General features: G+C 36.2%; 2 protein-coding genes across 2 annotated transcripts in view; one reads left to right on the top strand and one right to left on the bottom strand.

The window, feature by feature from the left end:
- The window catches only part of SEC63 (SEC63 homolog, protein translocation regulator), a 65,790-nt gene that overhangs the window by 35,324 nt on the left and 4,146 nt on the right, over positions 1-26,320 (top strand). The window contains exons 9-20 of the mRNA XM_040238561.1: positions 801-895; positions 994-1,126; positions 2,845-2,937; positions 3,705-3,859; positions 5,738-5,885; positions 7,161-7,243; positions 10,019-10,078; positions 10,281-10,454; positions 13,489-13,647; positions 15,804-15,905; positions 22,177-22,275; positions 24,873-24,977. Of these exons, the coding sequence (XP_040094495.1) occupies positions 801-895; positions 994-1,126; positions 2,845-2,937; positions 3,705-3,859; positions 5,738-5,885; positions 7,161-7,243; positions 10,019-10,078; positions 10,281-10,454; positions 13,489-13,647; positions 15,804-15,905; positions 22,177-22,275; positions 24,873-24,977 (1,406 nt within the window). The remainder of the gene's footprint in view (positions 1-800; positions 896-993; positions 1,127-2,844; positions 2,938-3,704; positions 3,860-5,737; positions 5,886-7,160; positions 7,244-10,018; positions 10,079-10,280; positions 10,455-13,488; positions 13,648-15,803; positions 15,906-22,176; positions 22,276-24,872; positions 24,978-26,320) is intronic.
- Positions 19,149-20,135, bottom strand: LOC120862548 (guanine nucleotide-binding protein G(s) subunit alpha-like). The gene has a single exon (XM_040238577.1). The coding sequence runs from the start codon at positions 19,899-19,901 to the stop codon at positions 19,629-19,631; it is 273 nt and encodes a 90-aa protein (XP_040094511.1). The 5' UTR covers positions 19,902-20,135; the 3' UTR covers positions 19,149-19,628.

Raw genomic sequence — 26,320 nt, forward strand, 5'->3', positions numbered from 1 at the left:
AGAACATTGCATGCATTTTCTAGCATAAGGTGAAGATTGATAACTCTAGTGCCAGTCATTAAAGAGCTTGTATAGAATAAGAAAAGTAACACTAATATATGTGACCTCAAATCCTGTGTCTTTCAAGGAACACTATTCTCACAAAGCCCTCCATGATTCCATATTAAAAATCTTTGTAAATTATAGTATATTTTAGATTACTCATGGCATTGGGGAGTCATGACGTGAAGAAACCTGAAACCCTTTCTAACCCCCTTTTTTCATAAAGCAGTTAGCAATGCCACATAGATTCCTTGCTGCTGCTTTGTAGCTCAGGGAACCCTACTCAGTGTTCTGTGGTGACCTAAATGGGAAGGAAATCCAGAAAAGAGAGAGTATATGTGTACGTCTAGCTAATTCACTTGGCTAACCAGTAGATAGAAACTAACACAGCATTGTAAAGCAGCTATCCTCCAGTAAAAATTCTGTTTAAAAAAAGAAGTTTTATGTGGAACACATGATTACATCTAGAAACCAATGCTATTTGTAGCTATTTGTAGTGATTTTAACGCACCTAGTTGCTTCTGGGCCCGTAATTTGACATGTATTTCTGTTTACTTGTGATAGGTAATATTACAAACACTTTTTAAAAATGAGATGTTTCTTTTGTTGCGAGAGAAATTTATACCTGTTAATATTGATTTTAGCATTGTGTGTGATTAGAAAACTGCCTCCCTCTAGGATTAATCTGGTATCGTTTGGGGAAGGTGATTAAGGGTCAGTAAATTTATTTTTCTTCGTATTTCTTTTGTTTTTTTTAGGTCTTATCATGGTTTTGGCTGGAGCCTCTGAATTTGATCCTCAGTATAATAAAGATGCCACAAGCAGACCAACAGATAATATTTTAATACCTCAGGTTAGGCCTGTCTCCCAAATTCTTTGATAAACATTTAAATATTAAAGTTTATGCTTTATTAAGTATACACTTTTTAATAATTACTTTATTTTCCTTAGCTCATCAGAGAAATTGGCAGCATTAATTTAAAGAAGAATGAGCCTCCACTTACCTGCCCTTATAGCCTGAAGGCCAGAGTTCTTTTACTGTCTCATCTTGCTAGAATGAAAATTCCTGAGACCCTTGAAGAAGGTATTTTGATTCTACTGTCTGTAGGGTTTTAGTGGTACAAAAGCAGTAGATTTAATTAGGCCTCATGGTGCAGTGTTTTTGTCACTGTTCTTTTTTGCTCAATCAGATAATTACTCAAGGACCTTTTAAAAACAAATCTATATGCTACATACATAATTACTTTCACAAATACTTTGAAGGTCTTAGTAAGTCAAATGATTTGGCAAATGTTAAAATGTTGTATTTCAAGGTAAGAGACTACTCTATGAACAATGTCTAGTTAATTGCAGATTATTCAGTAATTCCTGATGACTTTTTTTTTCTATTGGTTTTGCCATACATTGACATGAATCCACCACGGGTGTACATGAGTTCCCAATCCTGAACCCCCCTCCCACCACCCTCCCCATATCATCTCTCTGGGTCATCCTGATGACTTTTTTTAAAAAAAGAATTTTGAAACTTTCTGCGGGGAGAAAAAATGGATTTCACAACAGATATCTTAGCACCACTAGTAGCACCATCATACTCCAGCTGCTGCTGCTGCGTCGCTTCAGTCGCGTCCGACTCTGTGCGACCCCACAGACGGCAGCCCACCAGGCTCCCCCATCCCTGGGATTCTCCAGGCAAGAACACTGGAGTGGGTTGCCATTTCCTTCTCCAAGGCATGAAAGTGTAAAATGAAAGTGAAGTCGCTCAGTTGTGTCCGACTCCTAGGAACCCCATGGACTGCAGCCTACCAGGCTCCTCCATCCATGGGATTTTCCAGGCAAGAGTACTGGAGTGGGGTGCCACTGCCTTCTCCCCATAGTCATGTCTGTTTAATCTTTACTTAAAGCTTCTTGAAGCCATCTATTCTACTTTTAAAAAGGCAGTAGATTAGGACTGTGGTGTCTCCAGGAATGTTGTGAATTTGAGTGTCATCTCTTTTCACTTGCATTATTTCAACTGAAAGTTTTAAAAGAAAGTTACTATCTTTACTGAATAAATTTTCTTTCTGAATGAACCAACCCACCCTCCCTCTGCTTTAAGCCAATAATGCAATCAAACGCCTTTGAAAACAAGGTCAGTTGATGCTCAGTGATTAATGACAGTACCATAGGCTACAGTATGATGGAATTAAGGTACACTATTTAGGCATTGTTTATTGAAGTTGCAAAGTAACTAGTAATTCTGTCCCTGATGTTCTGTACAGATATGAAGCCACCTCCATTTTTACCAATTATGTAAGGAACAGGAAACAAATTTTTTTTAGTTTATCAACCCCACTGAATGATCTCATAGTTAACTATTATTGCAGTATAAGTGAAAGAATCTCTCTCCCCTCCTCCTATCCTCTTTCTTCATTTAGTTGACATTCATTCTCAGTCTTAGTCTTTGGACTTATCCATAATTATAGAAACTTAGATGCACAAGAAGAAAATTTTTGAAGTTCTTCAATTAGATTATGATTGAGTTTAAGACTGTTACCAGAAAAAAAGATAGTAATTTATAAAGCCAAAAACCATAATATTAAAAGTTTGCCTTTAAAACATCTCATCTGAGCTAGGGTTTTCTGATTGGTTTTTTGACATGATGCTGCCGAGGAGAAACAGTTGTGTTCAGCCTATAAAATTCTGAGGTAATATGAAAAATTTGTTGGACAACTTAAATTTAGCTTTTGTCTTGGACTACACGTAATAAAAATGTTTTAGTATAAAAGAAGAATGATTTGTTTCAAGTGTTTTATTGTTTTGCAGATCAGCAATTTATGCTGAAAAAATGCCCTGCCCTACTTCAAGAAATGGTTAATGTAATCTGCCAACTAATAATAATGGCCAGGAGCCGTGAAGGTGAGGAGGAAGCATAATTATGTTGTACTTTTTCTCGCAAGCATATAGGACAGATTATACTTTTAAGATTTGTGGGAACCTAATATATTTCTGTCTGTAAGTTTTCAGACAGAAAACTTACAGCTTTTCCCAGTTTTGCTTTTGGTTTTTCTTATTTTTCCTGTATTTTCTATCATGTAAAGTACTACAACTTATGTTTTTTAATTCAGTTTTTTCATTGTTTTATTGTTTATTTTTTTATTGTTTGCAAAGATTTAAAATATACTTTTCTTCCTCTGAATATTTTTAGAATTAGGTTAACAATGAGTTTGAAATAATTCTTTAAGTGCTGTAATGATGATTCGTCCGACATGTAGTGTTGTTTGCACGAAGGGAAGAAAGAACAAGGGAGTTTATGGTCTGTAATGGAAAGTGACCCTTAAAAAAGGAGGGAGTGGTTGTATTTTGTTGTTATGGATGATGTCATTTTGTGGCATGACATCAGTATGTTCTTAATACCAAAAATGTCTTACGATTTACTGGTTTTGGAAGTGGTGCAAAGAATTTTTCTATTAAAATCGATGGTTGTTGCTGGTTAATGTACATTTGACCAAGTTTGTATATTTTGTGTGTCTTATCCAGTAACTTTTAAAGGAAAGTCAACACTGTGATCATAAAATTTGAGGTGTTAAGGATGTTCACATGGATTTGTGTTTGTTATGAATTGTGTACTCTGAACATATAAATAGTCCAGCCCTGTTTTTGCTTTTCCTCCTGTTCTTTCTAAGAAAGGGAGTTTCGTGCTCCAACTTTGGCATCCCTTGAAAACTGCATGAAGCTTTCCCAGATGGCTGTGCAAGGCCTTCAGCAGTTTAAGTCTCCCCTTCTGCAGCTCCCTCACATTGAAGAAGACAATCTTAGAAGAGTTTCTAATCATAAAAAGGTAATTTGCCACTTTAATATTAGTTTTAAGCAGTTTGTCATGTCACTTAAAGGTAACATGAATGAAAATTTTTCTAGAAGTGGTTATATGAACATCTTAGATTTAAAATGTTTCAAGCATTCTAGAACTATGCCTCAAGTGATTCTGTTAACACTTTCTTGAATAGGTAGCTATTTTATAACATTTTATTAATACTACTGAAATGATCTTACTACTTTGGGAGGGGGTCAAAATTTTAGCAGTTAACACTTTGTTCTTTATGCTGCCAAAAAATATATGTACTGTGTAAACATGCACTGTATACTTTTATTTCATTAATGGCTTAAAGCTTGAGCATTAGTTTATTGAGTATGCAAAAAAATTAAGCATTCAATATAAGCATTCAATTAATATATTCAATAAGTAGATCATATAAAGATAATTTTTATTTAGAAATTATAGTCTGTATATAGATTACGAGAATGAATCTTAAGGCATAGCAAAAAATGTGTATAAATGAAAAACTTGAGGAAATATAGGAAAAAATGGAATGAAATTATAATTTTAAACATCACTTTGTATATATTAGAGGACAGAAGATAGACATTGGACTTGATAGTAGTAAGGTAGAACTAATAAATGTATATTAGAAATTTGTATCAGAGCACTCTTCTCTCAAGTAAGTGTGTTGCTCTTTTAAATTTGATCACATTTAAAGTCATAATTGAAAACTTCATCATTCAAAAGCAGGCATTTCACATGCCTCATGATCTAATCCCTGTCTGTGAAAGTAAAAATTAATAACTGGCAGCAAATACTCAGAAATTAAAACCCTTCTCCTTGGTATTCCTTTAACCAGGATTGGTATTACTGCAGTAACAGCTACATTTAGAAAGTAACAAGAATGAGAATAATGCCTCAGTTCAGTTCAGTCACTCTGTCCGACTCTTGGCGACCCCATGGACTGCAGCACGCCAGGCTTCCCTGTCCATCACCAACTCCTGGAGCTTGCTCAAACTCATGGCCATCGAGTTGGTGATGCCATCCAATCATCTCATCCTCTGTCGTCACCTTCTCATGCCTTCAATCTTTCCCAGCATCAGGGTCTTTTCCAGTGAGTCAGTTCTTTGCATCAGGTGGCCAAAGTATTGGAGCTTCAGCTTCAGCATCAGTCCTTCCAAATAGTCAGGACTGATTTCCTTTAGGATTGACTGGTTTGATCTCCTTGCAGTTCAGGGGACTCTCAAGAGTCTTTTCCAACACCACAGTTCAAAAGCATCAATTCTTTGGCACTCAGCTTTCTTTATGGTCCAACTTTCATATCATACATGACTATTGGAAAAACCACAGCTTTGACTAGACTGACCTTTGTTGGCGAAGTAATGTCTCTGCTTTTTAATATGCTGTCTAAGTTGGTCATAGCTTTTCTTCCAAGGAGCAAGCGTCTTTTAGTTTCTTCTCAAAAAAAAACTAAAAGAATAGTAAAACCTAAAGAGTAATACAGCTATATACTTGGAAATAAATTCGTATTCTTAAAAGGTTTTTATCATTAAAATTAAAAATAGAGGTCTGCAAACTGAACAAATTAAATGACAGTAGTTCCTGCTTGGGGTCAAGAGTCTATATGAATGTTACTATTTTTTTCCTCCAACTTTAGTTTTTTCTAATTTAAAAAATAACTGTGTATTAACTTTGTAATAAAAAATTCTTAAATTTAAATTTCCTTGGAGAAAAAGGCTGTGAAATGCACTAAAGTTGTCTTTTCTGCTTTGAAATGTATATAATTTTAACATTTTTTAAAAGCTTTTGGATTTTGTTTTAGCAAACATATTAGTAATTTTCTTTTTATGAAGAGTTTCATGGGTTTAGGATTTATTTCCTGTCTCCTTTTAAATTTAGTTCAAAATTAAAACTATCCAGGATTTGGTGAGTTTAAAAGAATCAGATCGTCACAATCTGTTGCATTTCCTTGAAGATGAAAAATATGAAGAGGTTATGGCTGTCCTTGGAAGTTTCCCATATGTGACTATGGACATAAAGTCACAGGGTAAGTGAGAGGTTTCCTGTTGTTTCCCTGTTGATGGACTGGCTCTGGTTTATTTGGCTCAAGGTTCTCAAAACACTTCATAACTTTTAATTAGACTTTGTAGAATTATAGTTTACCTGTCAGATTTGCTGTGATGGAAGATGTCATAGAGTTAGTAGTTTTGGTTTGAGAATGCTTTTGTTCTATAGGTCAACTTTAAGGAACATCTTAACTTTTCAAAGAATGGAAGAGATTTCCAAATGTAATGGAAGATATTTGAAATATGTCTATTGTTAGTATAAAATAGCTGCTTAGTTCTAAAATTAATTTTTAAAAAACCTAACTTATTTATACATATTAAGCTTTGAAAATCACCACGCTCTGTGCCACATTTTATGTATTTTTCTTGACTTTTGTCTTTATATCTGCTTGGAGTGGAAAAAGAGAGATTATTTTTCTACCATATAATTGTCTTATGAGTCCCATTTTACAACTGAATATAATATTTTAGAATGGTGACAGAATTAGAGATTATTCTGCTCCATTCCTTCATTGTGACATTATTCTGAGCTTCGGCATTTACTAAGTTGCTGTTGTTAGAAAATTCTTGTGGGACCGAGAATACAAGGATGTGTTAGGAATCATTCCTGTTTTTAAAGGGCTTGTAGTTAAGTACATTTTATTATTAAGACTTTTGGGGATGTGTGTAGCAAATGTATTTTTAAAAAGTAAACAATGAAAAAACATTGCAGAAAACATCTTTAAGGTGCTTTTTTCATATAAACTATTTTGAAGTTCTTGCCTTAAAAAATAAGTATTTTTAACATTGCTTAGAACACTAGTTTGCAGGCATTTGATTATACAGGTAAAATCTTGTGAGTATTAAGTTTATACAATTTAATAGAGTGACAGAACCCTCTTATATCACTGTGAGAGAAAACTATGGTAATCCTCACAATATACTGTATTTTAAAAGATCTGGACTTGAAACTTGGCAGTGCCAGCATAGCCATTTTGTGGCCTTGGGCATTTTACTTTATTCCTTAACCTCAGTCTCTTTAAATAAATAATAATAATGCTTCATAGAGCTATTTTAAGGATTAAATGAGTACATTGTTGAAGACATCTTCTGGAGAAATTTATATAGAGTAGATAGTAAATTATTTTTTATTTAGTAGCCTTAAAATTCTATACTTTTGAAATACTAAAGTCTCAGATTGATTTGGATAAGTAAAGTTTTGCTGTTTGCCTTGACATAGAGCTTGATTTTTATTTATTTATTTTTTTGTCTTACAGTATTGGATGATGAAGATAGCAACAACATCACAGTAGGATCCTTAGTTACAGTTTTGGTTAAATTGACAAGGCAAACAATGGCAGTAAGTAGTCTGTATTTTTATGCTTTGAGAGTTTATATATCTGAGAGTTTTAAGATATTTATGTTTATTTTCTCATTTTAAGTTATACATGTTCAAAGTCAAAATTATATAGTTTTGCAAATCTAATTTTGCAGATTCTGTTAGCCGTTTTGAAATTTTAATTTTAGATTTTCTCATTTGTTTTCACACACAAAAGTTATGATTTGTTAATTCCCTATAACGTATTATAATGTAATCTGGGTATCTTTCTTAAACTATAATATGTTATACAGATATTAATTATTGTTGAGAATTTCATTACCTACTCCTTTTTAATCAGTTCTTGAGAGAATTTACTCCCTTTTATTTTTTATTTTAAAAACTATAGTAAAATAGCTCTTTTAGTAAGTATGTAAAAAATTTATGCTGTCTGGGAAACAAATTTAGGGAATGCAGAAAAGTATGGGAAGAAATTAAAATCACCTAAAATTCTACCACTCTGAGATCATCAGTTTTGAAGCTCATCCCTTTAGATAGCCTGATGCATGAATACCCACAGAATTAAAATGATATTGATAACATGGATCCCTTATTTCACCCCTGCTTCCTTAGAAAGCCACCTTATCAGACCCAGGTGACCAGAACTGTCTTGTGTAAATCATTTTGTATCTTTCTCCATGCTCATGTTTACTATCTGGACCTTTTAGTGCATATATGTATATGCATATATATGTATGCTGGTACTTTTCTCATTCCTTTTCATTAAATCTCATCATATGTATGTTTCCTGCATCTTGTTTTTCTCAGTTTCTGTTACATATTTATATTACCTCCCAAGCTAAGCACACCTCCCAAGTTGCAAGTATAGTTGTAACTAATTTTTACTAAACTATATAGTATACTAAACTAAACTATATAGTTTACTAAACTATAAAGCTCAATTTTATTGAACCAGTGGTAGATTTTAGCCTATTCTACTCTGAGGTCTATGGGCATCTTCAGGAAATATGGTGCATTTAAAACCCATGTCTAAAACCTCTGGTAGAAAAAGCATATTTTGTAGTTGTTATTGTGTTAGTTGCTCAGTGTGTTGGACTCTTTGGGACCCCATGGACTAAAGCTTGCCAGGCTCCTCTGTCCATGAAATTCTCCAGGTAAGAATACTGGAGTGGATAGCCATTCTGTGATTCACAGTAGGACATATCAAAACAAAGATACTGACTTTATGGTAGCAGGTGGTAAGGGAAGCATTTGTATGTATAATGGACTCTGGATGAGAGGTGCCTCCTGGGAGATGAGGCTGCTCTAAGCTGGTGGCCAGGGTTAGGTTTTGACACTGCCTATGTGCTTTGGAATTCCCAGCCCAAGAAATGAGCACAAAGTTGTCCTTGGGCTGTTGACATTTCTCAGGTAATTGGTAGACGAAAAAGCAGACGTGGCCTGGAGAAAGGGGAAGAATCAAGTATTTATCTTCTAGTATCAACTGTATTTCAATATAATTATTAGAATTCAACTAACAAATGAAGAAATGAAGCAGAGATGATAGAATTAGGCTAGGTGATGACAAACTTTTTCTCTAAAGGTTCAGTCAGTAAATGTTAATATTTTTGATTTTTACAGGCCATACAGTCTCTGTAGCAATGGCTGAACTCACAAATGGGCATGGTTGTATTCTAATAAAACTTTGTTTAAAAAGCAAAAATGGGCCATAGTTTGCACGCCCCTGCATTAGGCCAACAGTTTAGAGCCCAGTAGTTATCATTGTTTTCACTTGTTAGCTTTAATAATTCTGGGGAGTTTAAGGAACAACCCATTTATCATGTTCTATATAGAGTCACGTTGAATTCTTACTGGATTCAAATTCTAAATTTATAGTGTCTGTACTGATTTAGAATGGATTATTGGGTGGGTGGGTATGTCTCGGATATATAGATTTTCTTGGTGTTCCACTTATTTATATCTAAGTTACATCAGTTACATTAGCAATATCACATACAATCATAAATAAACTAATATTGGTCTCATAAAGTTTTGATGTTAGAGTAATATAAGGTATTCAGATTTTCATAACTTTAAAATAGTGATGTCTGATTACTGTTAGAATAAAAGTAAAAATTTAAATTATGAAATGACTGACTTTATAGAAATTTTACATATTTTAAGACATTGCATTTATAAATTTAAATAGAATGTACTTTTCAAAATATATTCAAGACAGATATGAGATATTTCAGAAGGTAACTTCTAAGGTGTCCTTTAATGATGGCCAAATTTGCACACATACATCATTTAGTAATTGCTAAAAGCCTCCTGTCTAGCCATGTGTTTGTTTCCACCTCCTGTAATTGTCAGCAGTTAATAAACTTACTGATAAGGCTTCCCTGATGGCTCAGTGGTAAAGAACCCACCTGCCAGTGCAGGAGACGGGTTTGATGCCAGATCCAGGAAGATCTACATTCTGTGAAGCACCTAATTCTGTGTTCCACAATTATTGAGCCTATGTTCTAGAGCTGGGTAGCCACGACTAATGAGCCCACGTGGCACAACTGCTGAAGCCTGTACTCTCTAAAGCCTGTGCTCTGCAGCAAGAGAAGCCACTGCAGTAAGAAGGCTGCACACTGCAGCTGGAGAGTAACCACTGTTCTCCGCAGTCAGAGGAAAGCCTGCACAGCAACGAAACCCAGCACAGCCAAAAATAAATAAACTTACTGATAATGTTTATTGAAAGATTGTTCTATATGAAGGTTAAATATAAGTTGAACAAAGTTTTTATTTTTCTTACTCCCTCTACTCTAGGAAGTATTTGAAAAGGAGCAGTCCATCTGTGCTGCAGAGGAACAGCCAGCAGAAGATGGGGTAAAAACTTGAGTTTACCTATCTTTTCTGGTAAAAGAACTGTTTTGTTTAGTCCTCTGATTGATTTATCTTGCTGTGGGAGAATAATTCACTTTACTAAAACATTTTATCAGTTTAGCCATTTCCATCTAAAATTTACTATGACTCCCAAATGAAACTATTGCTGCAGCGTCTGAGTGTGTATGTGTGTTGTGATTTATAGCAGGGTGATACTAACAAGAACAAGACAAAAGGAGGATGGCAACAGAAGAGTAAAGGACCCAAGAAAACTACTAAATCAAAAAAAAAGAAACCTTTGAAAAAAAAGCCTACACCTGTGCCCTTATCTCAACCAAAGCAACAGAAACAAAAACAGGCTAACGGAGTCGTTGGGAGTGTAAGTTTACTATCTTACGTAAAGACTATCATTATTACCATCTTTGTTGAGGTCTGAAGTACACTAAAATGTTTAAATCTTATATGTATAGCTCCTGAAGTTTTATAAATGTATGTACCCATGATACCCAGATCAAGATACAAAACCCACCAGCACCCTAGAAGGCTCCCTGGTACCCTTCTCAGTCAGTGACCCCTCCATCCACCCCCTCTCCCTTCCCCACTATGCTGTTATTACCATGAATTAGTTTTGCCTATTCTTAAAATGCGTGTAAGCAGAGTCATTTGGTGGCTTTCATTCAACATTGTCTTTGACATTCTGTATTATGTGTAGCAGCAAGTGTGTGTGTGTGTGTGTGTGTGTGTGTGTGAGGGGGAGAGAGAGAGAGAGAGAGATTCCATTATATGAATATACTAAAATTCGTCTGTCCTGTGATTGGTGGACATACAGGTTTTTCTAGTTTTTGCCTATTACGAATAAAGGTGTTATGATTTGATACATGTCATTTTGTGGACATCCATTTTTCTTTGATATGTGCCTATTAGTAAAATTGCTGGGTCATAAAATAGGTGTATGTCTAATTTGCTGAAAGAGCACATTTTCTAAAGTTGTACCTTATTATGCTCCTACCAGCAAAATATGAATCCAGTTGTTCTACATTCTCACCAGTACTTGGTTTTACCAGTCTTTTTTATTTTAGCCACTGTAATAGATCTGTAGTTGGTATTTCTGTGTGTGGTCGTTTTTGTATTTACCTTATGACTAATAGTATCAAACAGCTTTTCACATGCCTACTGGCCATTTGGATATCCTCATTTATTTTTGGATTATTTGTCTTCAGACAGCTCTTAGGATTCTTTTATGTATTGTGAATAAGTGTTTCTTTTAACTCTTAATGGAGTTTTAGATGATTCTCTAAGTCTGTTTCATCAGTCTTTATGGTTAAGTGCTTTTGTGTCCTATTTAAGACATCTGCCTATCCCAAGAACACAAGGAAGTTAGATACTTTGTTTCCTTCTATAGGTATTACTACAGTAATTTACTTGTTATATTTAGCTCTATGATGCATCTTTAATTTTTGTGAATAGTGTGAGATTGGGATTATGGGCCATTTATTTTAGCACCATTTGTTGGACAGCTCTCTGATTGCAGTCATAATTTGTTGTAAGATCAGTTACCTTAACTGTATATGTGGAAATCTCTTTGTGGGCTCTTCTCCCACTGATTATTTGTCTCTTGTGCCAGTGCCACACTGTCTGAATTATTGTGGCTTGAAGTCTTAAAAAGGAATAATGTAAGTCCTCAAACTCTTATTTTACTTCTTCAAAATTTTATTGACCACTTTAGGTCCCTTGCATTTTCAGCTAAAATTTTAGAATAATTTTGACAATTTCCACCCCTGAAAAAGCTGCTGGCACTTATACTGGTATTGTGTTTAATTTTTGGTGCAATATGGGGAGAATTCACAGGTTAACAATAGATTGTTTTTATTCATAATTATGCTTTATCTTTATTATCTCTCTTAATTTTTCTCGGCAGTGTTTTGTGATTTCTCTTGGCAGAGAATGACACACCTTTCATTAGATTTACTCCTGTGTATTTGATGCTTTCTAGTTCTGTTGCAAACAACATTTTAAAAAGTTCATTCTTCAGTGTTTATTGATGGTGTATGTATCAAGGATTCTTGATGAATTGACAATAATTTTAACAATTTGCAGATATTAAAAAAAGATTTTTTACATACACAATCATGCCATCTGGGTATGGAAACAGCTTTACTTTAATATTTATGCTATTTCATCCCTTTTGCCTTACTGTTACCAGCCAGAACTTGCAGTAGTTGATTTGAAGTTAAGATGGCAGTCACCTTGTCTTATTGGTCTCATGGAAAAAGCATACCTTATTTCACCACTGAGTATGATGTTTAAACTATTTATCTGGGTTTGATGATACTTTGTTTAGGATTCCTGTATCTATTTTTAGGAGAGAATATTAGTTTGTCATTCTTCTTGTAATATTCTTGCCTGGTTTTCGGTTACATTTATGCTGACCTCATTAGTTAGAGATTACTCTCTCTTTTTTCCTGGAAGGGTGTATAAGATTGGATTTGTTTCTTATTTGGAAGAATTACATAGAGAAGCCATCTGGGCTTGGAGTTTGAAAAAGAATTGAGTTATAGAGTCTATTTCTTTAACATAGTCTACTTTTTTTCTCATCAGTTTTAGTAAATTGTGTTTTTCAAGGCCTTTGTCTGTTTCCTCTAACTTGTCAAATTTATTGACAAGGTTATTCATAATATCCTTATTTTTGATGTTTCATAATATCCTTATTTTTGGTGTCTTTTGATCTGTAGTTATGTATCTTTTATTCCTAATGTTGGTAATTTTATTGTTTCTATTCCTTTATCAGTCTTGCCTAATTTATGAATTTTATCAATCTTTTTAAAGAACCAACATTTAGTCTTGTTTGGGTTTCCTTTTTTTATATCTGCTTTCTCTTTAATTGATTTCTGATCTGTATTATTTACTTCTGATTTCTTTGCATTTAATTTGCTGTTCTTTTTCTTGCTTCTTGAAATAGACTAAGTATTTTGTATGGGACATTGACTTTACTTTCTGCATTATACTAGTAGTTATTGAAGATAACATTAAATTCCCAAAGTAGTACTTTTCTATAAACTTCTCACTGTAGTGTATAAAATATTATATAATTGATGTTTTTGAAAAATGAATTAGCTTAGCCATTGTCATAGTATATTTTGCAAATAGAAATAAATTTTTTTTTGTTTTATGAGCTATGAAGAATGAATAAAATAACTGACAAATAAGCAAATAAGTCAAACATTAAACCTCTTCAGCCCGACTCCCACATATTTATATATAAGAATGTTCATAAAAATTTTTTTTAATTCTATGTCAATATTGAAATTTTAGTCTTGAGCCAGTTTAATTATAATGACCATAGATTAGTTTCAGGGACTCAGGATATATTCACTGAAACATTCAGAATTTTTGTGGTTGCTTTTTCCTTTTAGGAAGCTACAGTAAAGGAAGATGAAGAAGAAATTTCTGACAAAGGCAGTGACTCTGAGGAAGAAGAAACCAATAGAGACTCTCAGAGTGAAAAAGATGATGGTAGTGACAGAGACTCTGATAGAGAGCAAGATGAAAAACAAAACAAGGATGATGAAGCAGTAAGGCATAGGTTTAAATAACTGGAATTATACCTCTGATGATAGTTTTGGTTTTTGTTGTTGTTTTTCTTTTGCTTGCTTGCTTTCTTTGCTTGTTTTAAGGGGACTGGAAATCCTAATTTTCTTAAATCTTATATTAGATAGAGTAAGACCTGGGTCTGAGGTGAACTCAGCTTGTTCTCCTAAGGCAATTTTTTGTGTTGGAGATGACTCTGGAAATATGAGGAAGGAAAGGTGGGTTATGAAATAGGTAGTAGCTACTTGGAAGAGGTTCTCAAAAGTTCCAGGCAGTATTTAGGGTAAACAAACATTGCTGTGGGCTCTAATGTCAAGAGGTTGGTTAAGGGAAAAGCTAATATTTACAGAATGCCACCTTGTTTCAAGAGATGTATAAGACATTTAGGAAAAGGGGAAGTCACTGAGGGATTAAGATGGTGAGGGTATGCTGCTAAGTCACTTCAGTCGTGTCCAACTCTGTGCAACCCCATAGAAGGCAGCCCACTAGGCTCCTCTGTCCCTGGGATTCTCCAGGCAAGAATACTGGAGTGTATTGCCATTTCCTTCTCCAATGCATGAAAGTGAAAAGTGAAAATGAAGTCACTCAGTCGTGCCTGACTCTTAGCAACCCCATGGACTGCAGCCTACCAGGCTCCTCCATCCATGGGATTTTCCAGGCAAGAGTACTAGAGTGGGTTGCCATTGCCTTCTCCAGGTGAGGGTATAGGGAATAAAAAAAAATCTGATGGCGTGGCATGAAGTTGCACACGACTTATGAGAAAGCTGCAGAAAAGAATATTTGGTGAACAAATAATGGCCCATAGATGCTCACTGCAGATGAACTGTAACTTGATCAGCCAATTCTTTTTTTTCTAGTGTTTGTGGTGTTCTTGACTGGGCCATTGGTCTAAAAGTAACTTCTGTGGTTTAGGAATTGTAAAGAGATTCCCTGAATAGCCTCTGAAGCAAAAGCAGAGGCCAAAAAAAAAAAAAAAGGGAGGGGAGAAAGGGCAAAGGATAAAAATATAAGGAGATAAAGTACTTGTCTTTGGCATGGGAGAAAAATACGGATGTCTGTTTTTAGCAGTTGCTAGCCCTTGAGTGTTTTCGTACTTTGAGAATTAAGTTGGTTGCCATGAAATTAAAACCTATCAAAGAAATAATCACCCCTCCCTTTCTTTGAGAAGGAGTTGACATATTTCTTTCTGATTATGGCTCAGTGGGTAGGAATCCGTCTACAGTGCAGGAGACACAGCAGATCCCTGGGTTAGGAAGATCCCCTGCAGAAGGGCATGGCAACCCATTCCAGTATTCCTGCTTGGAGAATCCCATGGACAGGAGCCTGGCAGGCTGCAGTCCATGGGGTCACAGAAAAGTTGAACACAACTGAGCGACTAAACACAGCATCCTTGCTTTGACAGAAAGTTGACATATTTCTTTCTGATTATATTAGGGTTAGTAGAGGTGACTTTGGGGTTTTGATAAACTTATTTCTTCAAATGACCAAAAATGCATTCATTCAGTTGACAAATAATTATACAAATAGTAAATATTAATAGGAATAGAAAGCCAAATGTGAAACAATTTCTGCTCTTGAACGATAGTAGCCTGAAGGGGAAGGCAGCCTAGTGAATAAATATGATAGTACGAAAGAGACTGTGCACATTGTGCAAGGGGCAGTGATGGCACAAGGAAAAGAGTGATCAACTCAGCTCTGAGAGGATGGTCTGTGGGACCCAGGAACTTGTACTTTAGGCTCCAGGTACTCCTGAAAAAATAATGAGTAGGAATTTGCCAGGTAGAGAAAAAAGAAAGCAAAAATCCAAACAAGGTTTAAGAGTGACGTAGCTGGTGAGGTCAGGGAGGTCTAGCAGTTTGAAATGACGAGAATAAAAAGTGAAGAGAGGAAAGCAGTGACAGGAGACTGGAGAGACTGGCTCAGGTCAGGGCATGATTGGCAATGTAGTTCTTGCTAGACAGGTTAGATTTGCTTTATGAAAAGAAGCATTGTACGTTTTGAGCAGGGAAGTGATCAGATTTGTGGGACTGAACTCTAGTATTTAGCATTGTCAGGAACGCCATCTGGAAGAAGATAGACACCCTTCAAAATGATCGAAAACATGCGTGATTTCCATTATTTCTAATTTTCACTTTACTAGGAATGGCAAGAATTACAACAAAGTATTCAGCGAAAGGAGAGAGCACTACTGGAAACCAAATCAAAGATAACACATCCTGTCTATAGTCTTTACTTTCCTGAGGTGAGTTTCCACAGCCTAGTGTTTTCCTTCTTCTAGTCAGATATTTTTTAGTTGCTCTTTATCTTTTCTGTAGCGTGAATTGACTCTTATCCTCTCTGTAGCGTATACTGACTCAGATGCGCTAAATGTGTATTCTCTATATGTCACATTTTTGAAGCATATATTTCAATATGCATTACTTTGAGTAAATGAGTTGTTTAGAAGGAGGATTGTGAACTTTTTAAGTACCTTGTTGTTGTCCTGGGCTTTTGTCTCCTCTGTGCCCGGATTACTGAGGGTTGTACTTACTGATGATTTCTCATTTGCAGTCCAGGCAGTCTTAATCAGACAAATGCATATTTTGCCTGTGACTTTGTGTGGCTTTTGTGAGTCTCATACTTCTGCCATGTTTTGAATAGGATGAAAATGTTCTTAAATTCTGCTCATGGATTTTTTTCTGAGGGTCCTATACTGGCCATGCGGAGACACTAGACTTGTTCTGATAATTGCCCTGATCCATGGGAAGAAGGCAAGCCCAGGCCTGAGGGACCCACTAAGTTTAGTAAGAGCTGATCCCCAAGCTCCAGACTGATCATTGCGATGTTCTTTGTTCCCTTGTGCTTGTGGCCTGTTCAGCTTTTGATCTCTTTAATAGGCTGTTTGTCTTTCAGATGAATTTGAGATCAATTTGAGATCTTGACATACTGCTTTTGCAGATAATTCTCTGTGGCTAGAGGTCAAGGACTATTGCCTCTTAGTTCAGGGAAACTGTTCCACAGACTGCTTCACAGCTTTGCCTCAGAACCTTCTGCTCACCACTTACGTTTGGTGGGTGATTTCATGTATAAATATGCTTTCTGCTCTAGAATGTCAATCTATAGTTGCTGGGGGCTGCTGAAGGCAAGTTCCTATTACTGGTAATTTGGCTCTCCTAATAAATGAGTGGCTATGCACAGACTTTTGTTTTTTGACTTGGAGAGCAGTCAGCCCAGGATTCCATCTTACTGTGCATCCTGATCTTCTGGCACGTCCTGAGCTATAGCCCATCTGTTAGGGGCATTTCGCCCATTGCAGTATAGTCTGCCAACACCAGGGCTCCTGAAATCAAGCGAATAAATTTCATTCATTGATTGGTTTTAAAAGTACCATGGGATGTTGTAAGCTGCATAATTTGTACCCTTATAATAGACAGCTTCATTTTAGACCATGCTTAGTTAACAAGCAAAGCATTCATTTACTCCCTTACAACATTTTAGCAGTGAAAAGTGCCTTCTTGTAATTTTATCTGCATGGTAAAACATCTCAAAGTGCCGTTTATCAGATAGACTTTATTTGGGATTTTCCTAACTTCTACCTGTCTACCTTCTCATTTACCTACCTACACACCATACTAACCACTTACATTACTTAAAGTTTTATGTTAATAATTGACTTAAATGTTATTAAAACTCATATATTTAACAAGAATGGTTGGGAATCCCATGCAACAAAAAACCAGTTTTGTTTAAAATGCAAATAACTCATGGTAGAGACTCTTTTCTACTTTAACCATGTGCATCAAGAGAATCTGGGTGCAGTGCCATAGGTTGGCAATCACTAGCTTCTTTTTTAAATTTATTTATTTTTACTTATTTTTTTTATTAAATTTTTATTTTTACTTTATTTTACTTTACAATACTGTATTGGTTTTGCCATACATTGACATGAATCCACCACGGGTGTACATGAGTTCCCAAACATGAACCCCCTCCCACCCCATATCATCTCTCTGGATCATCCCTGTGCACCAGCCCCAAGCATTGTGTATCCTGCATCGAACATAGACTGGCAATTCATTTCCTACATGATAGTATACATGTTTCAATGCCATTCTCCCAGATCATCCCACCCTCTCCCTCTCCCACAGAGTCCAAAAGTCCGCTCTACATATCTGTGTCTCTTTTGCTGTCTCACATACAGGGTCATCATTACCATCTTTCTAAATTCCATATATATGTGTCCGTATACTGTATTGGTGTTTTTCTTTCTGGCTTACTTCACTGGGTATAATTGGCTCCAGTTTCATCTATCTCATTAGAACTGATTCAAATGTATTCTTTTTAATGGCTGAGTAATACTCCATTGTGTATATGTACCACAGCTTTCTTATCCATTCATCTGCTGATGGACATCTAGGTTGTTTCCATGTCCTGGCTATTATAAACAGTGCTGCGATGAACATTGGGGTACACATGTCTCTTTCTATTCTGGTTTCCTCGGTGTGTATGCCCAGCAGTGGGATTGCTGGGTCATACGGCAGTTCTATTTGCAATTTTTTAAGGAATCTCCACACTGTTCTCCATAGTGGCTGTAACTAGTTTGCAATCCCACCAACAGTGTAAGAGGGTTCCCTTTTCTCCACACCCTCTCCAGCATTTATTGCTTGCAGACTTTTGGATAATCACTAGCTTCTTAATGTTTATTTTTCTTGAATGAATCTCATTTTAATCAAATAGATTTGGGGCAGTGAGAGGCATTCTCTAAGTAGAGATAAAGAATAAATGCACATTCTTGAACATGTATGTTCTAGTAATGATGTTTCTGAAAATGAAATGTCAGACTGCTTAAATATAGAAATGTTTACCTCATTAATAATCATAACTTTGTTATTGAAATATAGTTGACATACATTGTGTTAGATTTAGGTGTACCATCTAGTAGTTTGATATTTGCACACATTATGAGATGATCACCGCAGTAAGTCTGGTAACCGTCTGTTCCCATACAGAGTTACTATAATATTATTGATCATCTTCCTTATGCTGTACATTATATCACATGACTTATTTATTAATATCTCTTCCAAATCTCCTTCATTATTTCCCCCGCCACTTCCACCCCTCTCACATATTTGTTCTCTGTGTCTATGAGCCTGTTTTCATCTTATTTTGTTTCGTTTTTTAGATTCTACAAATAAGCGAGATCATGGTATTTTGTATTCTCTGACTTCGCTTAGCATGATATCCTCTAGGTCCATCCATGTTGTTTCTGATGTCAAGATTTTGATTTCTTATGGCTTGAGTAATATTCCGTTGTTTATATGTACCTTCTTTGTCTATTCATCCATCAGTGGACACTTCAGTTGCTTGCATATTTTGAATATTGTAAATAATGGTGCAATGAATTGATGTGCACATATCTTTTCAAATTAGTGTCTTTTTTTTTTTTCTTGGGGTAAATTGCTAGAAGTAAAATTGCTGAATCATACAGTAGTTGTAGTTTTCATTTTTTTTTTTTTTTTTTTTGCTGAGACATGCAGAGAATTTTTATTTATCACATTTGTTAATACTTAAGTTTTAACTTGTAGAACAGAGTCACAGATAGAAGAGCAGGCGGTTAGTAGGTATTAGTAGGGTTCAGTCAGGGATCTAGCATAGCATCTAGGAAGTATACAGGAGGTGTGGTTCAATAGAGAGGGGTCATAGCTCTCAAATGCCAACTTTTGGTACAGTAAGCTGTCAATCACTGTTTATGTAGATGCTTTGGGTGGTTGATACACTACATATTTGTCAATTAGGGATTACTTTTTTTGTTGTTTTTTTTTTTTTTTTTCAGTTATCTTTAGAGGTTAGGAGTTGGGGCCCCATCCCCCCACCCCCCCCCACAACAGAATAGTATTCTTATTAGAAGTTCCTAAGACGGGCAAATCCAGCATGCAAAGTGTGATAGGACATAGCCGGGAAGATGAGAAATTGAAGCCATCATCTAGGGGTTATATAGTCCATCGCTGTTGCTCCTTGCAGCCTGCGGGTCCTCTTCGCCGCCCTCTCCATTAAACCCATTAACATGCAGGATCCTCATTTGCTTCACAATGGTGCTTTTACCAGATTCTCCAGCACCCAGCAGCAGCAGACGGTGCGTGGCCCGGTAGACCTGCTTGTCCTTCTGCAGCTGTTTCTCGATCTTCTTGTTGGCCTCGCGCTGCGCCTTCTCCTCGTTGCGCTGGTCCTCGGTCTTGCTGTTTCCGAGACAGCCCATGGCGGCGGCGGCGGCGGGGCCGGGCGCGGGCGGCCTCACGCGGGCCGAGAGGGCCGGGGCAGCGCCGGGCGGGCGGGCCGGGCGCGGACTCGGCTCCTCGGGGAGGAGCGCGCGGGGAGGGCGGTGTCGCTGTGCCCGAGCGGAACGCGCAGCTCCCAGCCCCTCGAGCCTGAGCCCAGGGGTCTGATGGCCGCCACGGAGCGAGGCGGACCTGAGCCGGAGCTGCGGGCGCTGCTCTAGTTTTCATTTTTTGAGGCTCTTCCATACTGTTTTCCAGAGTGGTTATATTGATATAACTGTAATTTTATTGGACTCTGTGTCCTAGACATTTTAACAGGTATTTTTTGGTATTATCTCAGTTTATCTTCACAACACAACTTGAGGTAGGCATTCATCACTTAACAGAGAAAAAAGGTGAGGTTTCAAGAAGTGAAGTAATTAGGTCTGGATGACTTTGAAATAGACATTGGCAGACCACTGCCTGCAGACAAATCTGCCTCCCAGCTTGTTTTATAAATGAAGTATTATTGTAAATGAAGTTTTATTGGAACAGAGCCACACATTCTTTCTGTAACACAATGGCAGAGTTGAGTAGTTACAGCAGACTCTTTGGCCCTGTAAATCTGTGGGTTCTGTATCTCCAAACGTGGCGGGCCAACTAGACCACGACATTTTATGTAACAGACTTGTGGATCCTGTTCTCCTGTGAGTACAACAGTACTGCACTTTGAGTCTGTTATGTTTCTGCCCATTTTGTGTGTGCAAAACACACGTAGAAAGACATATGTATACACCTCTACCTTTTGTTGTAGTAGTCCTAACCCTTGGATTAAGCAGAAGTCGAGTTAGTCATCCACTTATGATTTGTTATCCTGTTTATTAATGTTGCATTGCCTTGGAGTTTAAGGCATTTAAACAAAGCTTTTAGTTGAGCTTAGTGTACCATTATTAGGAAGATAATAAACTGTATTTTAATGTCTTAAGATTGAAATAAAATAGAAAGCACAAGTGATTTTGGCTTAAAGATATAGACATTTTTCCTATGAAACTATTTTCAATAAAAAGTTATTTTTTTAAAACTTTTCTTGGATAATTGAGACTCTAGTGTTGCTTTGGTTAATTGGCGTATCCTACAATTTATGTTATTTCTAGCTCCAGAACTTTTTAAAAGCCATTTTAGAAAGGTATCTTCCCTATCCCATTCTTAAACGGTGGATGTGAAGTGAATGAATAAAAAGTTACTGATCTGTGCTGTGATGCACTGGTGGTTGCTGACCACACTGAAGTTTGGTGCTCCCAGACTGGTCTTCAAATTTTTTTTTTTTTTTTTTAAATAGATTTTTGTCTCCTGTCAGTGTTTCCTGCTATCATTGTGCACTCTGGTGGCAATTTCTTTACCCAGCCCTTTTTCTGTTCCTAATCTTTTATGTAGTACAACCGAAATGCTGAGCTTATTGAAATCATGTACCGTAAATGGTACAAATAGATTGTTAGAATCTCAGATGCTGTCATGAAAGTAACATGTTTTAATGTATTGATTTCTGATACTGTTACCCAAGTCCCTTCCACTCCTACTTTCTGTCTTTTGCTTATTACTAGGTAAGATTACTAAAATTATTTGCTAGATGAATTCGTGATAGCTTATACTGTTTTGCTTTTTTAACATATCTTTTATCATTTAAGGTTAATCAGGAGTTTTTAAAATACAGAGGTTCATCAGTAGGGTTTAAGGGGCTATTTGAAACCCCAAAATTATATACAAAATTCTTTTGTTGGAGAGTGGCTCTAAGAAAAATTTATTCATTCAGTAAATGTTTATTGTATTTTGTACCAACCATGGTGTCTGTGCTGGGGATATAGCAGTAGCTAAAGGGCAATACAGTTGGCCCTCTGTATCTGTGGGATTTGATCACCTGTGGATTGAAAATGTTGAGGGGTGGATTCCAGACAGTCCAAAAAGGCAAACTTGAATTTTCTGGGTATTGGCATAGCAATTACACTGTATTAGATATTATAAGTAATCTAATCTAGAGGCTAGATAAGGTGTACAGGAGTATGTGCATAGGTTATATGCAAGTACTGCACCAATATATGTAAGAGATTCGAGCATTCATGGATTTTGGTATCTGCATTGTAGGGGTGAAAGGGGAACTTGTCTGAAATCAGCCCCCCTCAGGTACCAAGGAGTAACCATACCCCTAAAATGAGATAAGGTGAAACTGTATTTCTGTAATTCTTTATGGCTATTTATACTCTTCTCTTTTTTTCTTTGCAGGAAAAGCAAGAATGGTGGTGGCTTTATATCGCAGATAGGAAGGAACAGACATTAATATCTATGCCATATCATGTGTGTACACTAAAAGATACGGAAGAGGTAAGTATCCAACAACGTTATTTAGGTATAGAAAATAGTATAGGAATCCATTTATCATATATGGCTTATTGCATTTTATTGAAAACACATTTTGTAACTGTTCTCTGACAGCTTTTGGAGGGAGCTCATTGGAAATTGATATAATATTAAATTTAGGTAGACAGCTTGGTGGTCTTTTAAAACCTTGTTCTCAGCTTATTTTGGGGAGTTTTCACTGTTGCTGTCTTAAGAATATTTGCCTTACCATATCTCCAGAATTTAGTTATGTTCTACAAACCTTTATGAGTTTTATCCTTTTTGGATTAGTGCTCAGAAATTATGGTTTGTATCCTCATTGAATTAGTGCTTTTGTGTTAAAAACAAATGTAAGTACTAGTGATTCATTTGTTAAAGTGGAATTTTTTATTTGCATTGTCCACTGTCAGTGACATCACTTAAATAGCATTGTGATGAACATATTTTGCCCTTGGATTTCCTTGTTTTTCTTCTTGGTTTCTTTACGTTAGTTTTTTAGAAAGATGGTTCTGTCTACCTGGACGTGGTGGACAAGAGCAAAGCTTTTGAATTTCAAGAGAGTTCTGTAATGATGATTTTTAAATCCCAAAAGTTTTTTCCTACCTTCTAACCAAGTAGTAAATGTTTAAAGTAGTTTATTGTTGTTTGACACTTAGTGATAGTGCCAACTTATGGCTATCTCTTTCACAGAGTAATTTTAACATTTTTTAAAATTTAAATTTTACCCATTTTTGAATGGATTATACATTTGCCTAGTTAGTGTTTCAGAAGATATACAGAAGTGCACACACTGAAACTTCTTGTATTCCTGTCTCTCAGTCACCCATTCCACTTCCTGGAAACCATCAATATCACCAAATTTTTATTTATTCTTCATGTGATATTGTAGTAAAGTACAAGCATATACATAGGTATAGTCTCCCCAGTTTTGCACAAAAAGTAGCATACATCATGTTCTGCACCTTGCCTTTTTCTCAGTGATAAAACTTAGAATTTGTACCATATTAATATAGAAAAAAGCTTCATTGTCTGTTTTTACAGCTGCATGATATTCTTTAGTGTGGAAGTTTATTTATTCAGTGCTCAGCTCTTTAGAGGACTTACAAGGTGTTTCTTGTCTTTTGCTGCAATGAATAACCTCATATCATTCAAACACATCTATAGGATGGAGGTAGAATTAATGAATTAGAGGCTCTGTGCATTGTAATTCTGGTAGGTGTTGTTTAATGTCTATTTCTCCATAGGGAGAAAGAATGGTCCAGTGTAGTATGTTCATTACCTCTCAGTTTGTGAGATTCAGAAGAATGTTGCAGGCATATTATCATGCCCCCATAGACCATTCATCCATGGTTTTGACCTCTTTTTCTCTGTGACACCAGCTGAGTGTCCTGTGGTTTAACCCAGTGCTGACACTATTTCCCCAGACAGCTCAAATTAAGGTTCAGTCCCAGAAGACTGCTGTTGCCCTGCTGCCCATCTTTAGATGCCAATTGCAAGTCCCAGCTTGTCACCTGTACTTCTGATCAACTGGCTGTAAATCATGGCTCCCATGATCCCCTCCTTGGGTTCAGTAATTTGCCAGAATGACTCAAAGAACTCAGGGTAACATATTTACCAGTTTATTATGAAAATAGTATGATGAAGTAGATGAATATCCAGATGAAAGAGATACATGGGGCAAGGTATATGGGAAGGGATGTCGAGCTTCCCTGCTCTGAGCAATCCGCTCTCCCAGCACTTCTGTGTGTTCACCAGTTTGAAAGCTCCCTGAACCCCTTATTTTGGTATTTTTATGGAGGCTTTATCACATAGGCATAATTGATCATTAACTCAGTTTTCATCCTCTCTCCAGAAAGTAGGGGGTGGGACTAAAAGTTCCAGGCTTCTACTCATGGCTTGGGCTTTCTGGTGACTGGTCCTCATCTAGGAGACCAAGAGTTGCCTCATTAGAAGAGAACTTATTCTTATCATCTAGGAAATTCCAAAGGATTTGTCAGCTCAGTGTCAGGAACCAGATCCAAAGACCAAATTTTAGAAAAGAAGATGCTCCTTATGTGCTCTTGTCACTTTGGAATTACAGGGATTTGAGAAGTTCTGTGCCTGTGACTGAGGGCAGAGACATATATATATATATATATATATGTATGATGAATGTATTTTCTGTTCTCTCAACATTTGTTCTAGAAATAAGAAAATTTGGCAAGAACTATTCCTGTTTGGTGAAGTCTGTTTTAGTTCAACATTGCATTTATTTTACTTTTATACCCTTCTTCATTTCTTTAAGTTATCAAGATAGAACTTGGTTGCTTTAAATATGTTTTCTTGAATTCTGGAGATAGAAATTACCCCCATCAATTCTGCTTATTTTTATTTCCTTTTTACATAGTATATATATGACACAACTGTCATATATGTAAATATATTTGTTGTCATTAGAACTTTTGTAACATGTGTTAGGACCTCTTCTGTCTTCTGAGTAAGCACTGGCTATTAAATACTCTCTGGTCTAAATATGTTAGGAGGGAGCTATTGTTTCTTCCACTCTTTAAAATACAGGTTTTAAGTTCTGATTTATCTTCTAGGTAGAACTGAAGTTTCCTGCACCAGGCAAGCCTGGAAATTATCAATATACAGTGTTTCTGAGATCAGACTCCTATATGGGTTTGGATCAGATTAAACCACTGAAGGTAAGAATAGTGACTGTGCTGTAAATGTGGTGTTCCCTAGAAATTGTCATACTGAATGAAGTAAGTCAGACATAGAAAAACAAATATTATATGATATTGTTTATATGTGCACACTAAAAATACAAATGAACTTATTTACAAAACAGAAGTAGAGTCACAGATGTAGAAAACAGACTTATGGTTACTGGGGTGATAAAAGTGAGGGGGCAGGGATAAATTGGGAGATTGGGATTGATCATATGCATACTACTATGTATATAAAATAGATAGCTAATAAGAACATGCTGTATAGCATAGGGAACTTTACTCAGTACTCTATAATGCCCATATGGGAAAAGAATCTTTAAAAAAAAAAAAAAAACAGTGGATTTACATATATGTATAACTGATTCTTTTTGCTATACACCCTGTCAATCAACTATACTCTTATAATAAAGTTTTTTTGAAAATGAATTTTTTTTTAATCTATGATGGGTATGGATTTGCATTATTATACTTGTGTGGAAAATGAAAGTTACCACTTCCTCCTTTTTGAGAAATTTTCAAATACCTGAGAAAGAAGGAAGAAGAGAGATATACAGAGAAAAAGAGTGAATCAAACCATGCAAAAAAATTTTCTATACATTTTTGAGGTAATAAAGGGAACTTAAAAAAATAAGGTTGTCTATTTGAATAAGTGTATTACATCTTGGGGAAGCAGTTCTAGTTTTGAAATGTAGAATACCAGGGAAAGAGGTCCTCTCATAGTTTAATATAATACACTTGATGGACTGCTCTCAATAATAAACTTGTGTTAAAGGAGTATGATGATTTAGAACCTTGAGTATAACTTAGCAGCGTGATAGGTCACAGAGTCGGACACAGCTGAGCGACAGAACTGAACTGAACTGACAATATGCCATACCTTTATAGGGCCTCACCAGATGGTTTCTGTTTTCTTTAGAAAGGCACATGTATTGCATTTTAGAGTATACACTTGTGTGAGTATCATCTGAAGCACATTGTCATCAATGTTACCATTTCATGTGTGAAAGTAGGGAAGCTCCTTAGTCATGTCCGTTTCTTTGCGATCCTGTGTGGACTGTGTCTATGGGATTTTCCAGGCAGAAGTACTGGAGTGGGTTGCCATTTCCTTCTCTAGGGGATCTTCCCAACCCAGGGATCAAACCCGGGTCTCCCACGTTGTAGGCAGAGGCTTTACCATCTTAGCCACCAGGGAAGTCTCTTGAGCTTTTCATATAAGGCATGCTGTTGTGTTAGAGAGATTGTGCACTGTGTTCTGGGACTCAACTGAAAGGAGCCAACAAAGGTGTGGCTTTTTTTCCCCATGAGGGCACTGTATT

Source organism: Oryx dammah, unplaced genomic scaffold (genome assembly GCF_014754425.2).
Source record: "Oryx dammah isolate SB20612 unplaced genomic scaffold, SCBI_Odam_1.1 HiC_scaffold_4, whole genome shotgun sequence".
NCBI classification, from domain to species: domain Eukaryota; kingdom Metazoa; phylum Chordata; class Mammalia; order Artiodactyla; family Bovidae; genus Oryx; species Oryx dammah.

Coding starts and splice junctions, on each gene's coding strand:
- LOC120862548 (XM_040238577.1), bottom strand. CDS start 19,901: ATGGGCTGTCTCGGAAACAGCAAGACCGAGGACCAGCGCAACGAGGAG.